At 35.9% G+C, this 26,995-nt stretch overlaps 4 protein-coding genes across 6 annotated transcripts in view; 1 reads left to right on the forward strand and 3 right to left on the reverse strand.

The window, feature by feature from the left end:
- arhgap17b (Rho GTPase activating protein 17b) overlaps positions 1 to 2,359 on the reverse strand; it is a 41,484-nt gene extending 39,125 nt beyond the window's left edge. For all 3 annotated transcript variants that reach the window (XM_067381472.1, XM_067381470.1, XM_067381471.1), the window contains exon 1: positions 2,093 to 2,359. In XM_067381472.1, the coding sequence (XP_067237573.1) occupies positions 2,093 to 2,145 (53 nt within the window). In that variant the 5' untranslated portion in view covers positions 2,146 to 2,359. The remainder of the gene's footprint in view (positions 1 to 2,092) is intronic.
- aqp8b (aquaporin 8b) lies at positions 339 to 12,176 on the forward strand. The gene is made up of 6 exons (XM_067381476.1): positions 339 to 412; positions 10,772 to 11,085; positions 11,382 to 11,508; positions 11,609 to 11,823; positions 11,897 to 12,031; positions 12,134 to 12,176. Exons 2-6 carry the CDS (start codon positions 10,772 to 10,774, stop codon positions 12,174 to 12,176), a joined length of 834 nt encoding a protein of 277 aa, XP_067237577.1. The 5' UTR covers positions 339 to 412.
- A 1,631-nt stretch (positions 12,177 to 13,807) lies between these two features.
- On the reverse strand, positions 13,808 to 17,552 carry cbx8a (chromobox homolog 8a (Pc class homolog, Drosophila)). Its single transcript, XM_067381478.1, has 5 exons — positions 17,395 to 17,552; positions 17,199 to 17,242; positions 16,739 to 16,804; positions 16,563 to 16,629; positions 13,808 to 16,387 (listed from the first exon to the last, which is right to left on the reverse strand). Exons 1-5 carry the CDS (start codon positions 17,527 to 17,529, stop codon positions 15,605 to 15,607), a joined length of 1,095 nt encoding a protein of 364 aa, XP_067237579.1. The 5' UTR covers positions 17,530 to 17,552; the 3' UTR covers positions 13,808 to 15,604.
- Positions 17,553 to 20,897: 3,345 nt separating this feature from the next.
- Positions 20,898 to 26,988, reverse strand: cbx4 (chromobox homolog 4 (Pc class homolog, Drosophila)). Its single transcript, XM_067381477.1, has 5 exons — positions 26,714 to 26,988; positions 26,575 to 26,618; positions 26,200 to 26,265; positions 24,113 to 24,179; positions 20,898 to 23,268 (listed from the first exon to the last, which is right to left on the reverse strand). The coding sequence occupies exons 1-5, from the start codon at positions 26,780 to 26,782 to the stop codon at positions 21,985 to 21,987; spliced, it is 1,530 nt and encodes a 509-aa protein (XP_067237578.1). The 5' UTR covers positions 26,783 to 26,988; the 3' UTR covers positions 20,898 to 21,984.
- Positions 26,989 to 26,995: the final 7 nt, after the last annotated feature.

A 26,995-nucleotide genomic window follows, 5' to 3' on the forward strand; every position in this document is an offset into this window, starting at 1 on the left:
CCAGCTGCCTGAGATGTTTAACTCTGAGATGAAGAGTGAATCTCAATAAAGACATTGTAAAAACAATGTCTTGGCAAAAACATGTCAATGTTTATGCAAAAAAAGCTCAATAATGAAAAGCATAAGATATTTTGACCTTAACACTTTCACCCTTGTACAAATAAATATGCAAGGGAAGGAAACTTATGCCTGTCATTCTCTGACAGGTCCTTGAAAAATCTCTCCAGGGAAACCAGTCAAGCCAACTCAAAGTTCCTCTTGCTGTTTCTGAGTGAGTTTGTTTCCTGAGATCTGCAGAGATCAACAGAATGCTTCTGGCGAGCAACATTAAGCAACCACACAGCAACGTGCTAACAACCACTCAGAACACCTTAGGAACCTCATCAAAATACCCTGCTTTCAACATGAAAATGTAAAACTCTATTTGATATTTATTATTGTTAGTGATGCACTATATTATATATATATAAAATGTGTTATCTCTATATATAGATTTTCCACCGTCGGAGTAAACGGTTCTAAGAACAGTAAGGAATGGTTCCATTTCCACTTGAGCTTGGTTCTGCACAGCACGATTACAAACTGTTCTCACTCCAGAATTCTTTCAGGCTTTGCTAACTGTGTTGGTAGAATGCGTGTAGTGATGTCGCCACTCAGGATTGGTCAATTGTCTGTTGCCTGGCTGTCAGTTTCTCTGTAACTTGCAAAGCGGGCTATTTGAGTGACGTAAGTGCAAGTTTATAATAAAATACAAATAAATATCTGATCGTCCTCCATAATGCGGTTGCTATTTACATATTTGTAAACTCTTGCGTTACTATACTAAGGCAGTGACTGACGCAATTTAGTTACATTCCAAAGAGCTTAGTTTTTATCCCCACTCTGGGAAAATGAAACCATATCAGTAATGGAACGTATTGGAATTGTTAAGCAATGAGAACGGGTCGGCCCAAAGGTGGAAAAGCAGCTAATATGGTTAATAATAGCGGCTAATATTTAATTAAGGGCACTCATTTCGAAATATTTTTTGATATTAGATCGCATTTACATTAACATGTCAGCATGAAATGGAAGTCCGAGATTTCATATGGCTTCTCAAACAAGAACAAATGTAGGGCGGGACTTGATTTGGTCCACAGGGAATTGATTTGATGGTTGTGGTTTGCTATTGGTGGATCTCATGTGAGTGACAGGTTGTCCCGCCCTCACGTCAGTAAACACATCATCAGAAAAGAGATGGAGGGAGGGGAAGTTATTTTGATTATGAGGGCTAATGAATTAAAAATAAATAAATAATGACATGCATGGATAAATCATTTATAATAAATACTGATATATTCCATTTAAAAAAAAAGAAGTTCATTTTGATTTCATAGTGACTTTAAGAGTGAATCCCTGTAATAATAGCCCCAACCTATTCTCAATAACTACTCATTTTAAATCCATATTTAATACTGTACATTATGTTGTGATGTCTTAATTCACTTAGGCATAACAGCATTGTTTTGAAATTGACAAAGGAAATGAATTAAGTGACAATATTTGTATATTGTCCATAAAATGAAAATAATTATCATCAGACCAGTATCTGTCAGTTTTTCAATATATTGGTGCATCCTTATTTGTTGAATGAGCAAATCACTAGTTTATATAGTAGCTGCATTAGCCCAATAAAATGTCCATTAATAACTGCCACAGAGGTGTACAGACTTATCCAACAAGCGATATTAAGTAATTTGTTTTACATTTATACAGCTCATATATTTGCATTTATTATTTCAGTCAAATAGATGTTTGATGATCCTAATCGAGATATGCCCCTAAAATACAGAGGACCAAAATGTCTCAATCTCATTCTTTCAGTTCAGTTCTGCAATGTTGTGTTCATGGGAAACTATTCATACTCCTACACATAATGTCAAAGTGTCAAATCAATGGAAAATAAAATACATGACCTGTAGTTTATTACCTTCCTTTAGCTGTGCACTTCAGTCCTGCTCGCGCGCACACAGCGACACTCCCAACTTTAGTGTGCATTTTTACACGAATCAGAGTAGAAACATTCAAAATAATCAGTATATAACACACTAACCTCCCAACAGTCTGGTTGGCGAGCTGTTTCATGCGGTTGAACTGCTTCTTCATCTTGATTCTTCTTCATCCACCAACATATAAAACTTTGAAAAGTCGTTGTTTTATCAAACTGACGCCCGCACGCGCGACGCTCCCATTGCGCGCTCAACTGGATACGAACCTGAGAGTCATTTACTGCTCATATTCATTTATAAACCGTGCGTCAAACGTGTTCCTTTCGTTTCTCATCCTCTCGATTTCTGGTTTAGTCAGTGAGCTGCAGTAACACCGAGGAAATAGGAAGTGCAGTTCACTTCCCTATTGTGGAGCACAGTGGGTTGTGACACATGACACCTTGACTGAAGTACTTTGATTAAACTGGATGGTTAAAATCATATAATCAAATAATAATCATGCTAATAATCTAGCTAAGATTAATGATAACTTGAGTTTGTTGTTTTTGCAAAAAAAAAAAAAAGTGTAATTGTAAAATGCAAATAATAATTCAAGCCCTTTAAATAGCCTACATTCACTCTGTATCATGAAGTCACATTTATTATTTTTCTCTGTAGCCTAATAGCGCCATCTTCAGACCAAAACGGAAGAGCTGATACGGCTAATCGGCTTTAAAGGGTGAGTTCACCAAAAAATAAAATTTCTCTCATTAATTACTCACCCTCATGTCGTTCCAAACCCGTAAAACCTTCGTTCATCTTCGGAACACAAATTAAGATATTTTTGATGAAATCCGAGAGGTATATGACTCCTCCATAGATAATATAATCAACACTTTCATGCTCCAGAAAGGTTTAAAAAAAGTCGACTTGACATGGTCAAAGATATTACATTTAAAATTTGAAGTCAAATGTACTAAACCCCACATTGAATCTTTAAAAGTTGAGACATTTTTATTAGGCTATAATAACACCAATAGTGCAGAATGGCCATAAAACCTAGGACTGGTTTAGAAAAAAGTCTGTATTATGGAAAATGTCCTAAGTGGAAATAAATGGGGCTTTCACAGCCCAGTGTTCCAGTGCATGCCATTTTATTTTCTGTTGTTTGAGGTCATTGGTCCTCATTTCAATATTTACAGTTTTTCTGTATTCTGTGTTCAGGTAGAAACAAAGAATTAAAATAAAACTTGGGTGCACACCTGATAATGCATTTAATGAGGCTTATTTAAGGAAAATATCTGACAAAGTAAATCCACCTGACCTAAAGGCGCACTCTCTTATCAACACCTCAACTTTTGATGTCTTATGTTGATTCTTGGGAAATTGTTTTTACCATTTTTCACAATTGCTAAGACACATTTCTTGAAAGTTTCACCCATTTTCTCACAACATTAAACACAAAACCAAATTTTCAAACTGCATTTACAAAACCCCTGACTCTTCTGGCAAAATCAAACAGTCGGCTCAAAACCATTTCACCTGTACTCAAAATAAAACAATGCTTTCAGATCATCCACACATCAGTCAATATAAACAATACAATTTGTACAATTCAATACAAATTGAATATTCAATTTTGTATACTATTGAATGTCTGTATATTCAGTATATTCAATCAAAGTCAATGAGAGATTAATTCTGCCTCGGAATGACGTCTTCATGTTGGGTCCTGCTTGAGGACTTTGTTCACATCACAGACAATGTTGTCTCTTGCCAGGCAAAACAGAAGGTGTGCCGGATCTTGCCTTGACAACACTCTCCACACCTCGCTCTTCCTCTTCCTCCTCGTCGTCCACCTCTTACATGTCTTCCTCCTCTCCCTCTCGATTATTTCCACCAATTGTCGGTATCAATATTCAGTTCACATGTGCACTCTGAGCTGCATGCTTATGTTTTGTGTAGGTGGTTTGATCACATCATTAGTAACAAGTGTAAACTCTAAGCTTGAGTGTTCAGATTTAAAAAAACAATTTGACATTTAGCAATTCAATTTTTTTTAACCCTTTCACGCATAGAGGTCACTACAGTGGACAGCTTTTTTTCTTGCATATGCCTAGGTTTTGATGGCATAGCTGCACATCAACCTCTACAGTGGACCCTAGTGCATCATTGCCACCAAGTGGCAAGCCATTGTATGTTGTTTCCCCCCCCCTTCCAAACCAAGATGGCCGATGGCAGAAATGTCAAGTTGCTCTGGAATATCCATCTATTTCTTCTATCCTACAAGACTCTTGCAGGTGAAAAAAAATATTGTAGTATCAAGCAATATCTAATGAGTCATATCACAGTTCAGTTTTCCCAAGTATTGTTTTTAGATTGGGAGGAAATTCTGATTAATCATCTGTCCACTAAAGTGGACATCATACATTACTAGCTATATTTCAGCTACAATTCATACTATTACTGTGACTGTATGATTACTGTTCATACTATTACTGTGACTACTTCATCTGCAGTAACTTTTTTTATACTGTAAATAAATGTATTTGTGTTATTAGAATGTAATTTGCATTAACAAGAAAAAAGTAATGTGATTACATACGTAATGTATGTTACAAGTTATTACAAGTAATGTACGTTGCTTATAACGCATTACTTGTAACACCAAAAAAGTAATCTGATGACGTAATGCACGTTACTTGTAATGCATTACTTGTAACACCAAAAAAGTAATCTGATGACGTAATGCACGTTACTTGTAATGCATTACTTGTAACACCAAAAAAGTAATCTGATGACGTAATGCATGTTACTTGTAATGCATTACTTGTAACACCGAAAAAGTAATCTGATGACGTAATGCACGTTACTTGTAATGCATTACTTGTAACACCGAAAAAGTAATCTGATGACATAATACACTTTACTTGTAATGTATTACCTGTCACTCTGAAAAAGTAATCTGATTACGTAATGCACGTTACTTGTAATGCTTTACTCGTAACAGAAAAGGTAATCTGATGATGTAATGCACATTACTTGTAACACAGAAAAAGTAATCTGATTATGTAATGCACGTTACTTATAATGCTTTACTCGTAACACAGAAAAGGTAATCTGATGACGTAATGCATTACTTTTAACACAGAAAAAGTAATCTGATGACGTAATGCACATTACTTGTAATGTATTACTTGTAACACAGAAAATGTAATCTGATTACGTAATGCACGTTACTTGTAATGCTTTACTCGTAACACAGAAAAAGTAATCTGATTACGTAATGCACGTTACTTGTAATGCTTTACTCATAACACAGAAAAAGTAATCTGATTACGTAATGCACGTTACTTGTAATGCTTTACTCGTAACACAGAAAAAGTAATCTGATGACGTAATGCACGTTACTTGTAATGCTTTACTCGTAACACAGAAAAGGTAATCTGATGACGTAATGCACATTATTTGTAATGCATTACTTGTAAGACAGAAAAAGTAATCTGATTACGTAATGCACGTTACTTGTAATGCTTTACTCGTAACACAGAAAAGGTAATCTGATGACCTAATGCACATTACTTGTAATGCATTACTCGTAACACAGAAAAGGTAATCTGATGACGTAATGCACATTACTTTTAACACCGAAAAAGTAATCTGATGACGTAATGCACATTACTTGTAATGCATTACTTGTAACACCGAAAAAGTAATCTGATTACGTAATGCACGTTACTTGTAATGCTTTACTCGTAACACAGAAAAGGTAATCTGATGACGTAATGCACATTACTTGTAATGCTTTACTCGTAACACAGAAAAAGTAATCTGATTACATAATGCACGTTACTTGTAATGCTTTACTCGTAACACAGAAAAAGTAATCTGATTACGTAATGCACGTTACTTGTAATGCTTTACTCGTAACACAGAAAAGGTAATCTGATGACGTAATGCACATTACTTGTAATGCATTACTTGTAACACAGAAAAAGTAATCTGATTACGTAATGCACGTTACTTGTAATGCTTTACTCGTAACACAGAAAAAGTAATCTGATTACGTAATGCACGTTACTTGTAATACTTTACTCGTAACACAGAAAAGGTAATCTGATGACGTAATGCACATTACTTGTAATGCTTTACTCGTAACACAGAAAAAGTAATCTGATTACGTAATGCACGTTACTTGTAATGCTTTACTCGTAACACAGAAAAAGTAATCTGATTACGTAATGCACGTTACTTGTAATGCTTTACTCGTAACACAGAAAAGGTAATCTGAAGACCTAATGCACATTACTTGTAATGCATTACTCGTAACACAGAAAAGGTAATCTGATGACGTAATGCACATTACTTTTAACACCGAAAAAGTAATCTGATGACGTAATGCACATTACTTGTAATGCTTTACTCGTAACACAGAAAAAGTAATCTGATTACGTAATGCACGTTACTTGTAATGCTTTACTCGTAACACAGAAAAAGTAATCTGATTACGTAATGCACGTTACTTGTAATGCTTTACTCGTAACACAGAAAAGGTAATCTGATGACGTAATGCACATTACTTGTAATGCATTACTTGTAACACAGAAAAAGTAATCTGATTACGTAATGCACGTTACTTGTAATGCTTTACTCGTAACACAGAAAAGGTAATCTGATGACGTAATGCACATTACTTGTAATGCATTACTCGTAACACAGAAAAGGTAATCTGATGACGTAATGCACATTACTTTTAACACCAAAAAAGTAATCTGATGACGTAATGCACATTACTTGTAATGCATTACTTGTAACACAGAAAAAGTAATCTGATTACGTAATGCACGTTACTTGTAATGCTTTACTCGTAACACAGAAAAAGTAATCTGATTACGTAATGCACGTTACTTGTAATGCTTTACTCGTAACACAGAAAAGGTAATCTGATGACGTAATGCACATTACTTGTAATGCATTACTTGTAACACAGAAAAAGTAATCTGATTACGTAATGCACGTTACTTGTAATGCTTTACTCGTAACACAGAAAAAGTAATCTGATTACGTAATGCACGTTACTTGTAATGCTTTACTCGTAACACAGAAAAGGTAATCTGATGACGTAATGCACATTACTTGTAATGCATTACTTGTAACACAGAAAAAGTAATCTGATGACGTAATGCACGTTACTTGTAATGCTTTACTCGTAACACAGAAAAAGTAATCTCGTAACACAGAAAAAGTAATCTGATTACGTAATGCACGTTACTTGTAATGCTTTACTCGTAACACAGAAAAGGTAATCTGATGACGTAATGCACATTACTTGTAATGCATTACTTGTAACACAGAAAAAGTAATCTGATGACGTAATGCACGTTACTTGTAATGCATTACTTGTAACACAGAAAAAGTAATCTGATGACGTAATGCACGTTACTTGTAATGCTTTACTCGTAACACAGAAAAAGTAATCTGATTACGTAATGCACGTTACTTGTAATGCTTTACTCGTAACACAGAAAAGGTAATCTGATGACGTAATGCACATTACTTGTAATGCTTTACTCGTAACACAGAAAAAGTAATCTGATGACGTAATGCACGTTACTTGTAATGCTTTACTCGTAACACAGAAAAAGTAATCTGATGACGTAATGCACGTTACTTGTAATGCTTTACTCGTAACACAGAAAAGGTAATCTGATGACGTAATGCACATTACTTGTAATGCATTACTCGTAACACAGAAAAAGTAATCTGATGACGTAATGCACGTTACTTGTAATGCTTTACTCGTAACACAGAAAAAGGTAATCTGATTACGTAATGCACGTTACTTGTAATACTTTACTCGTAACACAGAAAAAGTAATCTGATGACGTAATGCACGTTACTTGTAATGCTTTACTCGTAACACAGAAAAAGTAATCTGATTACGTAATGCACGTTACTTGTAATGATTTACTCGTAACACAGAAAAGGTAATCTGATGACGTAATGCACGTTACTTGTAATGCATTACTTGTAACACAGAAAAAGTAATCTGATTACGTAATGTACGTTACTTGTAATGCTTTACTCGTAACACAGAAAAGGTAATCTGATGACGTAATGCACATTACTTGTAATGCTTTACTCGTAACCCAGAAAAAGTAATCTGATGACGTAATGCACGTTACTTGTAATGCTTTACTCGTAACACAGAAAAAGTAATCTGATTACGTAATGCACGTTACTTGTAATGCTTTACTCGTAACACAGAAAAGGTAATCTGATGACGTAATGCACATTACTTGTAATGCTTTACTCGTAACCCAGAAAAAGTAATCTGATGACGTAATGCACGTTACTTGTAATGCTTTACTCGTAACACAGAAAAGGTAATCTGATGACGTAATGCACATTACTTGTAATGCTTTACTCGTAACACAGAAAAGGTAATCTGATGACGTAATGCACATTACTTGTAATGCTTTACTCGTAACACAGAAAAAGTAATCTGATGACGTAATGCACGTTACTTGTAATGCTTTACTCGTAACACAGAAAAAGTAATCTGATTACGTAATGCACGTTACTTGTAATGCTTTACTCGTAACACAGAAAAGGTAATCTGATGACGTAATGCACATTACTTGTAATGCATTACTTGTAACACAGAAAAAGTAATCTGATTACGTAATGCACGTTACTTGTAATACTTTACTCGTAACACAGAAAAGGTAATCTGATGACGTAATGCACATTACTTGTAATGCTTTACTCGTAACACAGAAAAAGTAATCTGATGACGTAATGCACGTTACTTGTAATGCTTTACTCGTAACACAGAAAAAGTAATCTGATTACGTAATGCACGTTACTTGTAATGCTTTACTCGTAACACAGAAAAGGTAATCTGATGACGTAATGCACATTACTTGTAATGCTTTACTCGTAACACAGAAAAAGTAATCTGATGACGTAATGCACGTTACTTGTAATGCTTTACTCGTAACACAGAAAAGGTAATCTGATGACGTAATGCACATTACTTGTAATGCATTACTTGTAACACAGAAAAAGTAATCTGATTACGTAATGCACGTTACTTGTAATGCTTTACTCGTAACACAGAAAAGGTAATCTGATGACGTAATGCACATTACTTGTAACACAGAAAAAGTAATCTGATTACGTAATGCACGTCACTTGTAATGCTTTACTCGTAACACAGAAAAGGTAATCTGATGACGTAATGCACATTACTTGTAACACCGAAAAAGTAATCTGATGACGTAATGCACGTTACTTGTAATGCATTACTCGTAACACCGGAAAAGTAATCTGATTGCGTAATGCATGTTACTTGTAATGTATTACTTTACTCATTACACCCAAGAAAGTTACTTTACTCCTTTTACACCTTACGTTACTACTTACATCAAAAAGTAATCTAATTACATTATACATGTTACTTGTAATGCGTTACCACCAACACTGCTCATTTCAGATGAGATTGAAAACACCTAATCGCTAGGTTTTCTCAGAGGAGATCTAAATGTGTCCATCTTGAACATAATCAGAATTATCAGCTAATAAGATTAAATCAACATACTCCGGTAGACTGGAGGGAGCGTGAGCGTTTTCTACATCATCTGAGTTAGACAGGTTGTAGAGATCTCTTATGGAATCACATCCTCATGTTCTGATATCAAAGAACTTGTGTGAAGTTCAGTTTCATTTGCAATATTTTTTGTAAATATTTTATAGTTTTCACATGATCTTATATAATTTTATTCATTGGTTTGTTAAATACACATAATATTGGTATGTTATTACTGTATTATGTTTAATACAGTCAAATATATCATACGAGTTTACTTTTTGGTCTGTTGATCCGCACTTTTGCAATGTTATGCCGCTTTGACGGACACAGCAAGGGGTGCAAAACTCAGTACCTAAAGGGCCACAGCCCAGCAGAGTTTATCTTCAACTCTAATTAAACACACCTTATTCATTTAATCAAGTATTTCAGTCTTATTTGAAAACTACAGGTGTGTTGAAGAAGGGTTGGAGCTAAACTCTGCAGGACTGTGGCCCTCCAGGAACTGAGTTTGACACCCCTGCCCTATGGTCTCAGACTTCACGATCACGCACATGCGATGGCCATTTTAAGTACACAGGACGGTAAGTGCATATGAAGTGTGCCATTTGGACAGGAACCAACACTACCACTGATTAGACTTTTATGCTGCTGCTGCCACCTAGTGACCATAAGTCTTCAATTTCCTAGCACCAAGAGAGGGCTATGGCCTAATCAGGGGTTTTCATATAAAAAATATATATATATTCTTGCCACAGTGTAATATGATCCATTAGTCTTTAGTCTTTGATACAGAATAAGCTTTGATTTTTTTTTTTTACCTAGTAGTAATTTACAAAAGTAAATGTGACTTTTATAGTCTCCACTATTTGGTTAACCTTTAACTTTTCATTTTTGTTTTTGGTGGGAAAATAAATTTCCATTATTAAGTTACTGTTTCAGGTAGTTTTCTAAACTTGAGCTAGTTTTCCTTGTAATCCATGTAACCAGGACATGTTGCAGCACAGGTTAAACGTTCTGGTGTTAGTTTCAGGTATGTCTAAATTAGCTGAGTGCAGAGGCATGTTAAATTTTAATCACCTTCAGCATATTTTCCTTACCACTGGTCAACATTTTACATTTATTATTAGTCTTTTCAATCATCAATTGCCCTCAAAGGTCATTGAGGAATTTAATGCTTGCTTTCTGTCGCTCACATTCAAATGATGAGTAGATGCCCTCCAAGATATTAGGACACAGCCATCAGAGAGATATACGTGCCTCAGAAAGAATGGCTGAAGATAAAGTGGAACTTAACAACATGGAAAAAGCTCTGATGGATAAGATGGGACAACATACTATGAGAGAGCCCAACCTATTTGAGCGGGTCTTTCAGCCGTGTGTAGCTGAGCTGGTGGGGACCACCTTCTTTGTGTTCATCGGATGTGTGTCTGTCATTGAAAATGTGGAGGATGCCAGCAGACTCCAACCTGCTCTGGCTCATGGTCTCGCAGTGGCGGTACTGATTGCATGTATGGCAGAGATCAGGTGAGAAGAAATGTATTTTTGTACTTATGTATATGTATATTTTATATATAAACACACACAAATATATATAGGTCTGGGTTGTCTTATAAATATGAATCCACCGATCCACTGCAGTACCATCCGGGACCACCAGAGATCACTGAACCCCTTTTGAAAACCCTGCATCTTTGGGGTGATGTGGATTTGTCAATCTAGTCTGCTCTGTTTGCTTCAGGGGGGTTGTCCCAGTTCTGGAGAGTTGCTTTGGATAAAAAGCTTATTGATGAATAATGCAATAATCTTTTCCCCTGTCACAGTGGTTCTCATTTCAATCCATCATTCACCATAGCCATCTACCTCTGTGGTGGAATGAAGCTGAAAATGGTGGCACCATACCTGATCTCTCAGCTTACTGGAGGTTTACTTGGTGCAGTCATGGCCAAGGTGAGATACATGTGACATTGAGCCATTTTTGCATGCAACATTAAATTCACCAGTCACACTTCAACGGATTGGATGGTTTTTTTTTTTGCTTCCTTTTTAGGGAATGACCTCAAATGAGAACTATGCAAAAGCTCAAGGTGCGGCATTTACTCTTCTCCAGGCTGATGACCATATTGTGAAGGCATTATTTGGAGAAATTGCCATGACGTGTCTAGTTACCATGGTGGTCTTATTGGGTGCAGTTAATGCCAAGAGCAAAAGTCCTTTGGTTCCATTTTTGGTGGGCTGCACAGTCATTATTAATGTGCTAGCAGGGTGAGTTTGTTGATTATGTTATACATCATTTCCTGTGTGTGGTCTGGAGATTAACATCTTCTGTGGGATTCAGGAGTGATGTGTCTGGTACATGTCTGAATCCTGCAAGAGTGTTTGGTCCTGCAGTGCTGACCAACTATTGGACTCACCACTGGATCTACTGGGTGGGGCCCATTACTGGCGGCCTAATTGCTGCGGCATTAGTCAGGTGAGGCTCCACAGAAAGAACTGAATACCTTGTTTACATCAGCCATTTCCTATCATTCCATTTTGGGATTAAGGAATTTTTAAGGGACTTTTTTTCTTTCAGGTTATTGCTGGGAGACGACAACACCCGCGTACTGATGAAGTAACATTCAGTGCATCTTTCAAACATACTTTTGATTTTGTTAATTCTCCTTCTCTTATGTGCACAAGAATTGAACTTATTTTTAACTATATGATGCTTAGCCAATTCAGTTTTCTTTGCCAGCTACATTAATGCAAGCTCAAAATAGTAATTTGTAAATCATGATCTTTGGATACGGAAATATGGGGAAAGGTATTATTATTTGAATTTTACATTTCAAATTGGGAAATTTTGAAATTGAAAATGTATGTTATAGCAGTGTTAATTATAAAATAATCAAATAAATGTTACTCATTTAATTTACACACTCAAAGTATTCTATTACTTTACATGCATGCATTATTTTATGCTTTATGTTATCCATATGTTGAAATTAATCAGCATAGCTAAATAAAACATATATGTCTCTTTTAGATATTTCACATATTTTGAGAGCTCAAGGGGTTTCTGAATATATAAAAACAAGTCCCATACATTTAATAAATCCTGTTTACCAAAAGTGGTGGTATGTGTTTGAGCCTGATAACATCTATGGATTTAACACAGGTTATACATGAACACAGTTTGGGAACCTTTCAAAGCACCATGTCAAAGGTGATGACCCTGCCATTTCTGTCATAGTTAGGGAGGTTAGTCATCAGCTGAGTTAATGAGGTGGACATGTGGAGTATTAACACTTTAAGTTCCCTACAAAACTGTGCACCTTAAAAAATGATCAGTTTCAAAATATATAGACTATACTATTAAGAACGTATAGGCTATATTTTCAAACATAATATAGATTCATTATAAGGTCAACTTATATTAATAATATTTTAATAATATATATTGAAAGCTATTAAGGGTCAGAAAACGAGTATCAGACGAGTGCGCGCACATTATTGAGCGCTCTACGGTCGCGCGGGCATAATTTAAGTCTATAAGCATGAAATAATGCACAACTTATAAACGTGGTCGCAAAGAACAAAATACAATCTTTTTTCTCTCTGTCTGTAAATCCCACATACAATCTTAATGTTACCCTTCTGAAATTCTGATTTGGCAGAATATAGCGGTGATTTCTAATACTGAAATATAGGCTAATTCTCGAATCTCAATAGGCGTCAAAACGATTGTATACTTAAGCTGCGCTTAAAATGTCTGAATGTCACTGCATACGATAAGAAATATGAGCCCGATCACACAAAAATGCGTATAAATAGTACGAGTGTGTAATCTCGTAGAATATGGTACGCAGTTTTTCGCGTGCATATGATACGCACTTTATGGCGTATTATACATATGAAACCCCCACCCCCATCCTAACCAAGAGCGTGTCATATACACGCCAGAAAGTGCGTACCATAAGCACGCCAAAATGAGTTTTGGCGTATATATTCTACGAGATTACACACGTACTATTGCATTCTCATGTGATCGTGTTGGAAATATCAAAGGGTGGGACCGTAAAGAGCAAAGATATTGTCACATTTAAAAGCCATTAAATGCCGTGAAAAAAAATAAAATATCGCAGCCTTTTTTTCTTAAAAAAAAAAAAAAAAAAAAAGTACAAACGTTCATTTAAAAACTAAAAACATTAGAATTAGATGAACACTTATTTCAGTGTTATATTGAGTGTTGAATCCTTAATGCCTCAGATGTGTTTATTTTTACATTTCAATTATAAAACACAAAACACTGACAGTCCAAATTTAAACCAATGGAAATATACAGTACAAACACGGCGACATTTGACACATTGAACATCTGTGACTGTTATACATATCAGTGTACTATTCAATATTTAATTTTGATGCAAAAATCAGTTCGATATACACGGAATTAGGCGTTATTAAGAGGAATAAGGATCTGTATCAAGTTCATGGCGACATCTTGTGGCTTTTGGTGGACTGAACCTCCTCAAAAAACGCTTATCGTTTTTACATTTCAATTCAAAATCATCCCGATAATGAAAATCCGTTTCAGCGTTTGTATTTTTTGCCATTGTTTAAATATAGGCTATTGATAATGTCTAATAATTACGTTTGTTGCCCGACAGTAAACGCTATAGGCCAGAAATTCTTTACCTACGAGATCTTTAAAAAATAAATCCATAAATTACACTACGGTAGAAATGTTTGTTTGCCGCGACGCTCGTGTGGCAGTGTAGCGGCATATTATTCAAATAATAATGATTATTGTTATAATTATTGTTCATAATAATATAAGCTAATAGAAATAAGTCTGAAACGGAGTGAATACGACGAATGAACATGATTGGTTTTGACCAGTCGCCTTTTTTCCCCCCACCCACTCCCTTGACAACTTGTTTTTGAATGTCATTAAAAGCGCACGACGCTATCGGTAAATGTGATCTAATCCTGCCAAAATAGGCCGACATGCTGTTTAAGATATATTTATCATATATCAGTTTACTATTTAAGATCTTTAGTCTTTGTTTACAGGCACTCAGTCTATAATGAAAACCCCGACCTAAAGAGCTTTCTGTTTTTATAACAATTTGACTAAATTAAAGCAAGGCAAGATAAAAACGTTTTACAAGGATTTGTGCGCGAACAATGTTTAAAACCAATAATGGGAAAGGCTCTTAGAAGCAGCTAAATTACATTTTTATTTTAAGCTCCGATACACATTGTTCTCTCCGCAAAAATACTGAACTCTTGTTTACGCTAAACCGTTAAACATTATATATTTTTTATTATAAAAACATAACAAAATGTTTTTAATTTCACCACTTAAACCAGGCTGCGAGCTTACTTCAGAAATTTAGAAATTATTTGTACCAATCACACTTTCGTTTTTGACGGGGACTAAAAACCGCATTTTAACTAATGATATATTAAGACACAGAAACCCCAAATATATTCAACGGAAAAACGAAAAAATTACGAAATGCAATTATAAAGCTTAAATTATTGTGCCTTAAATATTTAGGCCTAAAATGGATTTAATTGTATACGCAGCTTATTTCCCTTCTCTCTTTCTAAAGGGTGTGCTTTACTGTTTGGACCTTCAAATATATACAAAATCTAACCAGAAAAATACAATTAGTTCATAAAAGAGGGACTAAACAATGTGTCCCTTAAAAAGGTGCGTTAAGTCGAAATGTTAATATGTGTTAACAGCATCTATGCCTACATTCATGATAAAGCTGAAGAAGGCAACCAAAAGGAGGAATCAACTGGTGTACATTACATAAAATCTGGGAAATAGAAAAATAAACTTCATTTTCATAGAAAATGTGAATGGAAATGTAGGCTAAAGATAGACTATGTATATATATATATATATATATATATTTTTTTGCATTATGTACATGATTGCAAGACTTTACATTTATAGACTACAAATGATATAGAAATGTAGGTTGTTTCTAATTTGATTACAATATTCCATTCACATACATACATACACACATAAACTAAAACCACATTATCTGTTTTCTTTGAAGAAGCCTTTGTCCGTTGAACTCTCTTTTATGGTTACAGTCAAAGAGTTACTTGTTACGTCAGTAACAACGATTTTCTCCATATTCTTCAAACAAGGCAACCAGGACTGCTCTGTGTCATCTACAAAACTCAGAGACAGTTGCTCTCTGGTTTGATCGGTAGATCTGAATAAATTGTTTTTGGGAGGATGCTTCATCTTGGGTTGTTGGTTTATGGCACCACTGGAACTGTCCTTCCGTCGATGTCCCAAAACACCAAGCCCAGCTTTTAAGATGGTGCTGCCATGTGTAAATTTGACATCACTTGACCTGCTTCCCATTTGCTTATGAACGAGGCTGGATTCCGCTTGGATCTTCTGGGATAAACGGATGACATCACAGTTAGAGGTCTCTCCTGATCTCTCGGTTTTGGAAGGGCGATAAGATAAAGGTTCATCTGCCTTTCTTTTAACTCCTTCATTGGATGAACCTCCAGCTGGACGCAACTTTGGCTTTGGTCCTCGCTTTTTTGGTGAGCTGGCAAAATCCAGCGGGCGGTGAACTGGCGTCCCGTGCATCAGTGGATCTCTCTCAGAGTCCGGTGGATGCACACGGACACTTTCACCTCTGTTGATGGTGCTCGGTGGAAAAATCGTTGGCACGACTGCCCGTAGTCCTTCACGTGCTCTGGGAGTCACAACCGGTTCCGCTACCGGGAATGACACCCGTATTCCTCGAGACATCTCCCTCCTGAACTCATAGTTTTTGCCTTTTTCTTTAGCTTTTGCCTATAAAAAATGTCAAATATATTTTAAATATTTATGCACAACATTTAAAAAAAAATAATTAACTCATAAAAGTGCAATAGCATTAAAAAGAAAGAAAGCAAAGGACAATTAAACAAGTACAAAATCGATGTTTGTTTTAGGTTAAGTAATATATATATATATAAAAAAAATTCACCTTCATTAAAAATGTTTCTGGTTTGGGTCCCCTCTTTTTTGGACCAAACATCTCCCTCTCACGCTCTCTGCAATAAGAGAAAAAAATTAATCAGTGAAATGCTATTTTAAAACGTCAAAAAAAAAAAAATTTTATTTGTCCATTTCTAATTACAGAAATAACGAAAATACATTTACCTTTCTTCGAAAGCTGCGAAAAGACGCTCATCCAGAATATTCTCCTCTGGTTCCCAGGTGCTGTATCTGCACCAATAATTGCATGCTTAATTATTCGCAAATCACAACGTCCGAAACCAATTCAAAGTGCATATTTAAAAACATTTATTACTATTCAGTGCATTTTTTTAATCACTTCAGGGGATTTTTTTTAATGTGCAAGCAAAATATTTATTGATACATATATACATGGATGTATATATATTCTTTTTATTCATATTTTTTCCTAATATGAACCGTTTAATCAACCAATAAAGCTTGTATATGGACTGTCTCCCATCACTGGCCTTGTCAGCTAACGTTCACAGGAGCCCCGTTACACAGTCCGTGCTGCAGCCGTGCTAACGCTCAGCGAGCTCGGGGAGCCTGAAACCTCTCCTTCCGTTACAACAACTGCCGTTAACGTGTCATTACCACTCACTTTTGAGACCAGCCTTTCCATTTGACGAGATACTCCATCCGGCCCTGCGGGTAAAAGCACAGAGAGATTCAAATTAGCAAGCTAACGCTGCTAAGCTAACCTATCGCGTATAAAATGTCAGCGGACATAAACAAATAACCAGGCGCCTCTGTAACAGAGCCGAAGCCGAGACGAGCAGGCTGGTGTGGGCACTTACTCTCCTTATGCGCCGTTTAATGATGGATTCGGCGGCGAAGACCCGCTCCCCGACGGCTGAGAGCTCCATGTTTACTTCAACCTCGCAGCTATTTTTTCCCCTCAGCCCTCTGCTGAATAATCCTCGATAGCCCATAATACTCTCTTCGAAGAGACGTCATCGCTGTTACCATGGCACTGCAGGACGGCTGTACTGTGTGAGTGGAGCTGCCGCGCTGGGAGGAGGAGTCAAGTGATCGAGGCGAGAGCGTTTAAAATGGCAATTATGACGTTGTTTTGAAAGCAAATATGTCGTGTTTATTACATATACTAGTCCGGACTAACTGCAATCAGGGCTTTTTGATAAGTCCCCTATTAATCGCATATTTACGCATATTTATTTAACAGAAAGCGCCAGACACACGGCGCGATGTCGATACAGCAGGTGTTGCGAGTCTAAACCCTATTGTGGAGTTTGATTTATCTTTTTTAATTAATAGGACTGAATTCATTCTTCATTTCAAACGCACTTGGACGAAACGCAAAAGGGCATCTTGAATCTGTTCCTCCATGTCATGCCACCATTGTCCTTTCAAATGACAGCGGAAGAAAAAAAAACCGTTTAAAAACAATACAAACAACGATAATAATAAATAATAATAATAATAATAATAATAATAATAAATAAACAATAATATAGCTAAGTAAGTGCATAACAGTTGTAGTTATAAATCCACTATATGTGCTGCGGCGATAGATTTCAACAGGCAAGAAAATAGTTAGGTCATTTTGTCCATATCCTTTATATTCGGGTTGTTGGGCGGTAGTCTAATTTGTAACATTGTACAAGCCATAAACCACGAGGCTTTCAGCCTTATTAAATTAATTTATTTAATAGGTTTTAAGATTTTAAAGATGATTTGAATAAATCAATAGGCTACGGTAAATTTGGTTTCAGACGAATTTGGAAATTACAAACGTGTAGTTTTCTTTCTTTCTAAATAATAAATAATAGTTATAAATATTTAGAATTATTATAAAACAATAAACTGAACTACTTCGGACAAACAATAGTCTTGTAAATTTTATTTTAAGCCAGTCGTTTGACTGTCTGTCAAGCCATTGACGGTAGCTATTCGTATTATTATTATTATTATTATTATTATTAATAATAAGAAATATATTTTACACACATGTGAAATGTTAAGCCTGATTGTGTTCGGTGTTGAAGTGAAAATGATCTGCGGTCTAATAATCTTTTATTGATTTGAAAGATTCATTCGATTTTTATCCGATTCTGTCGATGCGATGGATAATAAATTGGGAAAATTAGCTTGTTTTTAGTTTTCTCCATGTTTTTCTCATTATTTTTATTTTTTTATTTTATTCGATGATTCAAATTTGATTAAGATTAATCCAAAAACATGTGGATATTATTAGCTATTATTATTATTATTATTTACGCATAGGCCTATAAATAAGCAACCACGGCATCAATTTGATTTTTTTTTTACGAAAAACGTTCTTTTAAAATACTTTTTTTATCGAAAGAATAAAAATATTGTAGGCTATTATTCTTTATAATGACAAGAAATGTCCTAAATTCAGGCTTAAAGAGAGACGGTGTCTCTAATGAAATTTAAATAGCTTCTTTTTTTAACTGTCTTTAAACAGATTCATATTAATCAATAAAACTGCAAAAACTTGTTTTCATCATATAGGCTACATTTTAACACGACAAATAAACAACGAAATTAAATAATTCAGCGTTAATTGCTTGAGCTGTGGTTAATTCGACAGATCTTAAATAATCCGTATTAGTCCCGAAATATTTTTTAATCGAATTATCATATGTAGCCCACGAATATATATATTAATAGCTACATTTTTTTTTATCTTCTAATAAATTAAATCTCAAACAAAGAGAGATGTTCGGAGGAAGTGGTTTTCATTTGTTCATTTAATTTGATTATTGTGTTGCTTTTAGCAGGTTTTTATTTTGCCACACATTTGATGTTTGTAGGAAATAGTTCACACAACGAAGAGAAGAGAAGAGAAGAGAAGAGAAGAGAAGAGAAGAGAAGAGAAGAGAAGAGAAGAGAAGAGAACATATCATAAAGTACAAAGTACCTCCCTTTCACCCAATGCATTATTATATCTTGTTGGAACAGAATTTTGGGTCCGAATTATGATGGCAACCTCAGAAGGGGACAGTATCATGTGGATGTAATATTATTTAAATCCGTTTAAAGATCATCTTGACAAAATATGGATTTATTTTACTCACCAAGAAAGATGGCATGATGATACATGTATTTTAGATCGCTCATTTTCCTTGAATAGTAATCAGTTCACTTTCCATTCATTTCATTATTTACGCACGAGCCTATGGAGCTGCAGAATGATGTGGGGTTGATAGATCTGGAAGTGCTTTATGAACATGCAGTACTGCACCTAGGAGGCAGCATTGCTAAATGTCATTAATCACAACTCGAGAAATCTTATTAGACAATGTACAATGTTCAACCAAATAAAACTGTGGTAATGTAAGGTTGGGGCAGAGGAAGAAAAATAATACTAATTTATTAGTGCCTCTCGCTGCATCCGAAATCTAGGTACATTTGAGCTTGAACTTAGCCTACAGTGTTTGGGAAGGTTACTTTGAAATCAAATCTTTGCACATGAAACAGTTGCATCTAAAAATGCCTTGGAAAAAACAACAGTTAATCTTAAAAAAATAAAACATAGGGCATATACATGAACCCAAATAGGAAATAAAACAGTTATTGATTAAGCATATGTCCTATTCTGTGTCCTGAAACATTGGTGTCTCACATTTCAATGCAACGTGGTAAATCAATTAAATAAATTAATATTATTCAACATATCCTAGTTTTTTTTTTTTTTACAGAAAATATAAAGCATTTTCATAACTGTAATTTAATTACACATTACACCTTTTTTTTTCTCAGTAACTTTAATGGATTACAGTTTGTAATTAAATTACGTTACGCCGTTACATGTAACTAGTTACTTCCCAACTCTGTCTATGAATAGGGTATATGAATGTAATCCGGTCGTATACTACATTCGCCATGTTTTTACTGTCCGGTGATCTACCAGTGTCAGTTGCGTCGCTTCACTGTCACTCCTGTGGCCTCATGGGAGAGTAAAGTGTCCATCGAATGTGCACCAGAGATGGTCTTATTATTATTATTATTATTATCTTCCATTGGCTTTGTGTGCATTTCAGAATCTCAGCAGAAGTCGTGAATCATCCGGGGACTTTTCGCCTACTGCTGTTCTAATATATGTATTCGGACATAGGCTACTACTCTTTTGGCATAACCTAGCTACTGTTTTTCCACATATAGGGAAGTATTCGATTTCGGACAACGCATAACGTAACGTAAATTTACCTAATATATTTCCTCCTTGAAGTCTCTGTATGCAGTCAATTAGACAAAATTAAAGTAATTATAAAACGGAACACAGAGTGACACATTATAAAACAAATCATCCGTTTTTATTATTGAAGAGTTTAATATTGATTTAAGAAGCATTTTCAAACTGACACTTCATTGTGTGCATAAAACATGGCGTTATGCATATAAATGGCCTTAACAGTGATGCCATTATTGTGTAATTTGTACATTACATACCTTACATCTCATTGCGTAATTACAGTACATTGCACTGACTGTAAATTGATTCCAATACATACAAAACCTATAGCATTACACTGTCCAATGTAAGCATCAAACGTACATTTACTTTCTGTTCATATGTAACAGTTTTGATGATCTCTGACCATAGTTATACTGCTGTTACAGAATTATTCTGCATTAAGGATAAACAGCCTTTATTGGGTTTATTTTTTTATTATTATTTAATTAATTAATGAAAGAGATCCAGGAGATGATAAAGTGCAACTTAAACGTCTTACGGATAGGGAACATTAAACAATCCAGTTGTTTTTCTAGCATTGCACAGGAAGACCTCACAGGCCAACAGCATCTGGAAATCCAGTCAAGTAAAATATTTTCAGCAAAACAAAATCTGTTACGCTAATATCCAAAAATACTTTTTTAAGGTACATTCATGTACATTATGAAGACACCTTCCAAAGCAACTGTATAGATCCAAATTATTTGTACATTTGAAAAAAGCTTAAATCCCCAATATTGGAAGAAAAAAATGATGTGGTCCATGATGGACACGAACATTGAAAGGTGTAAATAAGTGCATTTAACATCAATCTTCAATGAATTCTTCCAATCCACCAGTGTGCTTTCTCCAAAAGTAGCAAAATTCATAACAATTCAAAGTTTTATAAACAATGTTACATACTGTACAGTTATGGGGTTTTCAATTCAATTTCAACAGCAGCAAAATGCCAACCATCGCAATTGTATGTGTTAAAAAACACAATCGGCATCTAAACAAACAAACGCTATATAATATTATATATATATATATATATATATATATATATATATATATATAGTTTATGTGTTTAAATGTGTAAATATATCTTCAGGAATGACAATAATCAGTGCATCTGAAATGAATCAGATTTGAGCTGGTTGATTGACAGTCCAACATATTGTTGTCATTCTCCTTGAACGTATTCCTTAAAGGTTACAGTTAAGCAGTTCGTAGTGATATCTGTGATGATAACGTTACCCACAAACGGTTTCAAATGGCTGTCTGTTTTCTCCTCTTGCACTGAGCTTCCTGTAACCTTCTCCCCTGTAGGAAACTGTTTTCGAGTTTTGGTTGGACCACAGCTTAAATCAATAGGCTCTTCGGGAACGGTGTCGCTAAAGTCATAACTATACGCTCTGGCGGCGTGACTGCCTCTGTAATGCAGGTTTATAGGTTCTCTCTGAGGGGAAGAAAGCATGGTGTTTGGTGCACTGATGCTCCTGTAGCTGAAGAACTGCTTACAGTTTCTCACATCCTCACTGGGTTCTGACAGGTTCCTCTTAAGGGGATTGGTTCTGGTGTCAATGTGGGAGGGGGCAGCTTTCTTTGCTGCCATGGGTGAAGAGTTTGGTTGGTCGCATATATCCATCACTTTTTGTTCAGTCTCTGTAGGCGTATCTTTTGGAAGTTCAATATTTTCGAGGGACTTTTCATGAACACATTCACTAGTAGAAGACAGATTCTTATTGTTCTCAATAGAACCATTCTCACTGCCTTCTCCTTGATCCGCCGTTTCACCATCAGACAGATTGTCCGTATTAATCAGTGTAGATTCCTCATTGTGTTGCATTTCCACTTCAGAAACATCCCTGTTTTTTACTTTGGATGAATGCACACCTTTGTCCATGTACTTGCTCATTACAATCACAATTCGGCCGTTTTTGTTTTTGTTCTTGATTATTTTCATCTTGCTGCTGATGGCATTAGGGAGCGCAAACTCTTTGGCGCTCGTTCTGAGTGCCCGCTCTGCTTTGTTACCGTTATCTGGCAGACCCTTGAGCTCGATAGACAGATCTTTCACTTTACTCAGGCAGCCAGTGTCTTTGTTCCGAATCCACTTCTGTTGCAAGGCTGGAGGGAGGTTCCAACCTTTGTTGGAAGGGTCTTGACCCTTGACCTCTTTGGGTCCCGTGAGTGGCGTATCATACATCTTAGGGTCTGGCTGGTAGTGATGATGTTTCTTGCTGTTCAGCTGGTAAAAGTGTTTCTTTTTCCCGCTCATATGTTGTTCAACGGATATCTCCTTGCAGCTGGGCTGATACTGATGGTGTTTTTTACTGTTCAGCTGGTAGTGCTGCGGCCGTGAGCGGTGGATCTGGAGGGAATCCAATTTGGGTTGGTTCTCCTCATCCAGTGATGTGTCCTGAAGACCACCCAGGATGCTTGATCTACGAGCAAATGCAGGAAGCTGGGACAAAGAGAGAATATTTATTGACTTCTCAAATGAACTGGAAGTCCATCATTTGTTATTTATTTTACAACACATTTAGCTGTTTTCATAAAGGTTCTTTTGATTAGCATTGATGGTTCCATGAACAACCTTTGGAACCATAGAACCTTTCCATTGCACAAAAGGTTCTTTAAAGTGGAAAAATGTTCTTCAGATTATTAAAATGTTCTGGTAACATTTCAGTATGGGAAGCATAGCTGTTTATTACTACTTATTAAATCACATATTAATGCCTTATTCTGAATGACCATATTCTACACCAATACCTAAACTTAACCACTACAACAACTACCTTACTAACAATTAATAGGCAGTAAATTAGGAGTTTATTGAGTGAAAAAAGGCATAGTTAATAGTGAATATCTGTTCCCCATTCTAAAGTGTTACAAATGTTCCTCACACTAAGAAAAAAAAAATTCTTTTAAGAAAGAAAGGTTCTTTTTTGAGAACGAAAAATGGTTCCTCTATGGCATCGCTACGAAAACCACCTCTTGGAACCTTTATTTTAACAGCATGCAGTCTTATTATGTGAATTTATGTTTTGAAGTTACAAACACCATTCTCATTAATATTTTATAGGTAAAATCAACTACAGAAGCACATGAAGTCATAAAGGACCTCAGTACATTAAGATGCATGCAGACAGAAAGGAGCCTTTTATTGATTCATAATGAAACGAAACTTTTATTCAGAACGTGCAAAGGAATAACCTTTTGCAATAATATTGCCAACTTATGCACTGACTGGAAGATAAAAACTGCATTTGGAGTAACAAATGTTGTCCATGTAAAAGCTCATGTACCTGGACCAGGGGGTGTTTGGGTTTAGGCCCTCTTTTTCGATATCCCACCATTTGCTCCTGCCTTTCTCTGAAAATGGCGCATAAAACATATATAAATCCACAGTTTTCAACACAACATATTTGACATTCTCAAAGCTTGGGTTATAAGAACAACTAAAGCTAAAATGCTTAAAGGGTTAGTTCACACAAAAAGGAAATTCCTGTCATTAATTACTCACCCTCATGTCATTTCAAACCTGTAAGACCTCCATTCATCTTCGGAACACAAATTAAGTTATTTTTTGATGAAATCTGAGGGTTTCTCAACCACACAGGCAGCAACAACATTGCACCTTTTGAGGTCCAGAAAGGTAGTAAAAATATTGTTACAACAGTCGACGTGACTACAGTGGTTCAACCTTAATATTATGAAGCAGCAAGAATACTTTTTGTGTGCGAAAACAAAACAAAAATAACTTTATTTTACAATTTGAACTGTTGTCATACACAGTTGACATTATGAACGCAGTGCGAGCTTCCGCGTTTACGTCTGAACGCCAGCTCAATATTTTTTGCGCACAAAAAGTATTCTCGTCACTTCATAACATTAAGGTCGAACCACTGTAGTCACATTGACTATTTTAACAATGTTTTACTACCTTTTGGGACCTCAAAAGGTGCAATGACATTGCTGTCTATGTGTGCTTCAGAAATGGATTTCATCAAAAATATCTTAATTTGTGTTCTGAAGATGAACGAAGGTCTTACGGTTTTGGAACGACATGAGGGTGAGTAATTAATGACAGAAATTTCATTTTTGGGTGAACTAACCCTTAAAAGGAACATTCATTAATCCATTCATGTGTAACAGAACCATTATTTTAATTCACTCTTAAAAATAAAGGTTCTTTATTTGCATCAATAATAGTTCCATGAAGAACATTTAACATTAATTTCCATTGCACAAAAAAGTTCTTTATAGCGGAAAAAAGGTTCTTTAGATTATCAAAATGTTCTTCACACAAAGAAAACATGATTCTTTTAAGAAAGGTTCTTTGGGGAACCAAAAATGGTTCTTCTATTGTGAAAACCCACTTTTGAAACCTTTATTTGTAAGAGTGTTCTTATCTACAGTAGCACAACATTCAGATCACAAGCCTCAGACAATCTCTTTGATCACTAGGTTACAACACAAAACAAGCGCACAACGGGTAATATGACACTCTCACACATCTAGTGCAGCTAAACCAGTGAGTGAAACACAACAAATATCTTGTGAAAACTGCTATCTAAACTTCACAATTCTTTTCCTTTAGATTCTGGAATGCTTTGATACTCATTCTACTTTTATCTTAAGAACAGAAGGGTGTGTGAACATCACAAGACCTTTGACACAGCAGTTTAGATCATAGGCATGAGTGTAGGGGGCAAGTCCACTTGTGAGAACACTGCTACTGATGTATTTTTCATATATGAATGTATGAAATTATTTGATCTAAGCTGTTCCGAAACAAAAGTTGGTTCAATGTATGCGCTTAAAGGAGCCTTGTTTCAAAGAACGGTGGTTCTCAAACTTTCTGACAGTACTAAAAGTCCCCTAAAATTAGAAATGTCTACATATTAAAATTAATATTTGCATTTAAGTTTGTGATCACAAAAGTTACAATAACTATGTTCTTAAATAAAAAAACAACAGTTCTTACGGGAACTAGAATTCACATTCATATTTAAATATACAGTAATTTAAATGATTTATTAAAAATAACTTTAATCATCATCTTGCAATGACAAAGTTTAATAAGGCTCCTAAAGTGTTATGGCCCTCTGGTTGAAAACCACTGCTCTAAAACTGACAGGAAGGAAATTAAATCTTGATTGGTCAATATACAAAGGCACATTCATTTTGCACGACTTGCACTGTTGGTAATAACAATGGAGTGTTTCCAAAACTGGATAAAAGGCAAGCATCAAGAGGGTCTTTGTAGCAGGCAGACCTGACCCATGGGGCTACCATTAATCTTCAGCTACACTGTGCAGGGAGTTGGCCCCGCCTCCCGTGACCATATATGGGCATCACCACAAGTTCAGTTATTCGTCCTCCATCTCACCTGTTTTGGAAAGCGACAAGAAGGCGCGGATCAAGAATGTTTTCCTCGGGTTCCCATGTGTTATATCTGTAACATTGACGGGAGAATATGACAATGCAATAAATCATATGTTAAATTTCAACGCAATAAAATACAGCTATCGTAAACATGTTAACCAGCGCGAACAAAATACATTTGTAGCCTATTGAAAATGTAAACATAAATATACGAGCAACCTAAATAATGTACAATGGCAGAACGATATTCGCTCGCGTAAATTTTGTGATGGAATTCATACAAAACAGCCCAGCGCGCGACCAATGTAGGGTACCGGACGACCAACATTGCTCGCCATATACTGTTAATGCATCCAAAAATAACCAATTAAACACTTACTTGGCTGACCATCCTCGCCACTTCACCAGATACTCGATTCTGCCCTGAAAAACGATGGAAAATGTGTTGGGCACAGTACAGGAACAACACATATATCCTCCGCACCATTTACGGTAGTTCTGGTTCGCGGCAGTTTTACCTTCCGTAAGCGCTTCTTTTCGATGCCCTCCACCGCGAAGACATGCTCCCCGACGGCAGGTAGATCCATTCCGTCTCTGCTGCCCGTTTGGTGCGAACGAGCCAAACAAAATCTTCGCTGCAATGCTTCACTGTCTCGCGTTCTGCCACCGCTGTGGCCCAAGATTAATTTGTCCCTCACCCCTCCTCTTCCCCTCTCTCCCTCGTATTTGTCTCCACGTTAAGCGGCGGGCACTGGAAATGCTCAGTGGTGCTGCTACTACACAAAATAGTTCATGCAATA

This window comes from Chanodichthys erythropterus, chromosome 3 (genome assembly GCF_024489055.1).
Source record: "Chanodichthys erythropterus isolate Z2021 chromosome 3, ASM2448905v1, whole genome shotgun sequence".
Classification (NCBI taxonomy): domain Eukaryota; kingdom Metazoa; phylum Chordata; class Actinopteri; order Cypriniformes; family Xenocyprididae; genus Chanodichthys; species Chanodichthys erythropterus.

Excerpts from the sequence above, each read along its gene's own strand:
- aqp8b (XM_067381476.1), top strand. The coding sequence starts at position 10,772 with ATGCCCTCCAAGATATTAGGACACAGCCATCAGAGAGATATACGTGCC. Across the intron at positions 11,086-11,381 it reads GCATGTATGGCAGAGATCAG|TGGTTCTCATTTCAATCCAT; the intron begins GTGAGAAGAAAT and ends CCCCTGTCACAG. Across the intron at positions 11,509-11,608 it reads TTGGTGCAGTCATGGCCAAG|GGAATGACCTCAAATGAGAA; the intron begins GTGAGATACATG and ends CTTCCTTTTTAG.
- cbx4 (XM_067381477.1), bottom strand. The coding sequence starts at position 26,782 with ATGGATCTACCTGCCGTCGGGGAGCATGTCTTCGCGGTGGAGGGCATC. Across the intron at positions 26,619-26,713 it reads AAAAGAAGCGCTTACGGAAG|GGCAGAATCGAGTATCTGGT; the intron begins GTAAAACTGCCG and ends ATCGTTTTTCAG. Across the intron at positions 23,269-24,112 it reads CCAAACACCCCCTGGTCCAG|CTTCCTGCATTTGCTCGTAG; the intron begins GTACATGAGCTT and ends TCTTTGTCCCAG.
- cbx8a (XM_067381478.1), bottom strand. The coding sequence starts at position 17,529 with ATGGGCTATCGAGGATTATTCAGCAGAGGGCTGAGGGGAAAAAATAGC. Across the intron at positions 16,805-17,198 it reads TGGAAAGGCTGGTCTCAAAA|ATACAGCACCTGGGAACCAG; the intron begins GTGAGTGGTAAT and ends TTATTGGTGCAG. Across the intron at positions 16,388-16,562 it reads CAGAAACATTTTTAATGAAG|GCAAAAGCTAAAGAAAAAGG; the intron begins GTGAATTTTTTT and ends CATTTTTTATAG.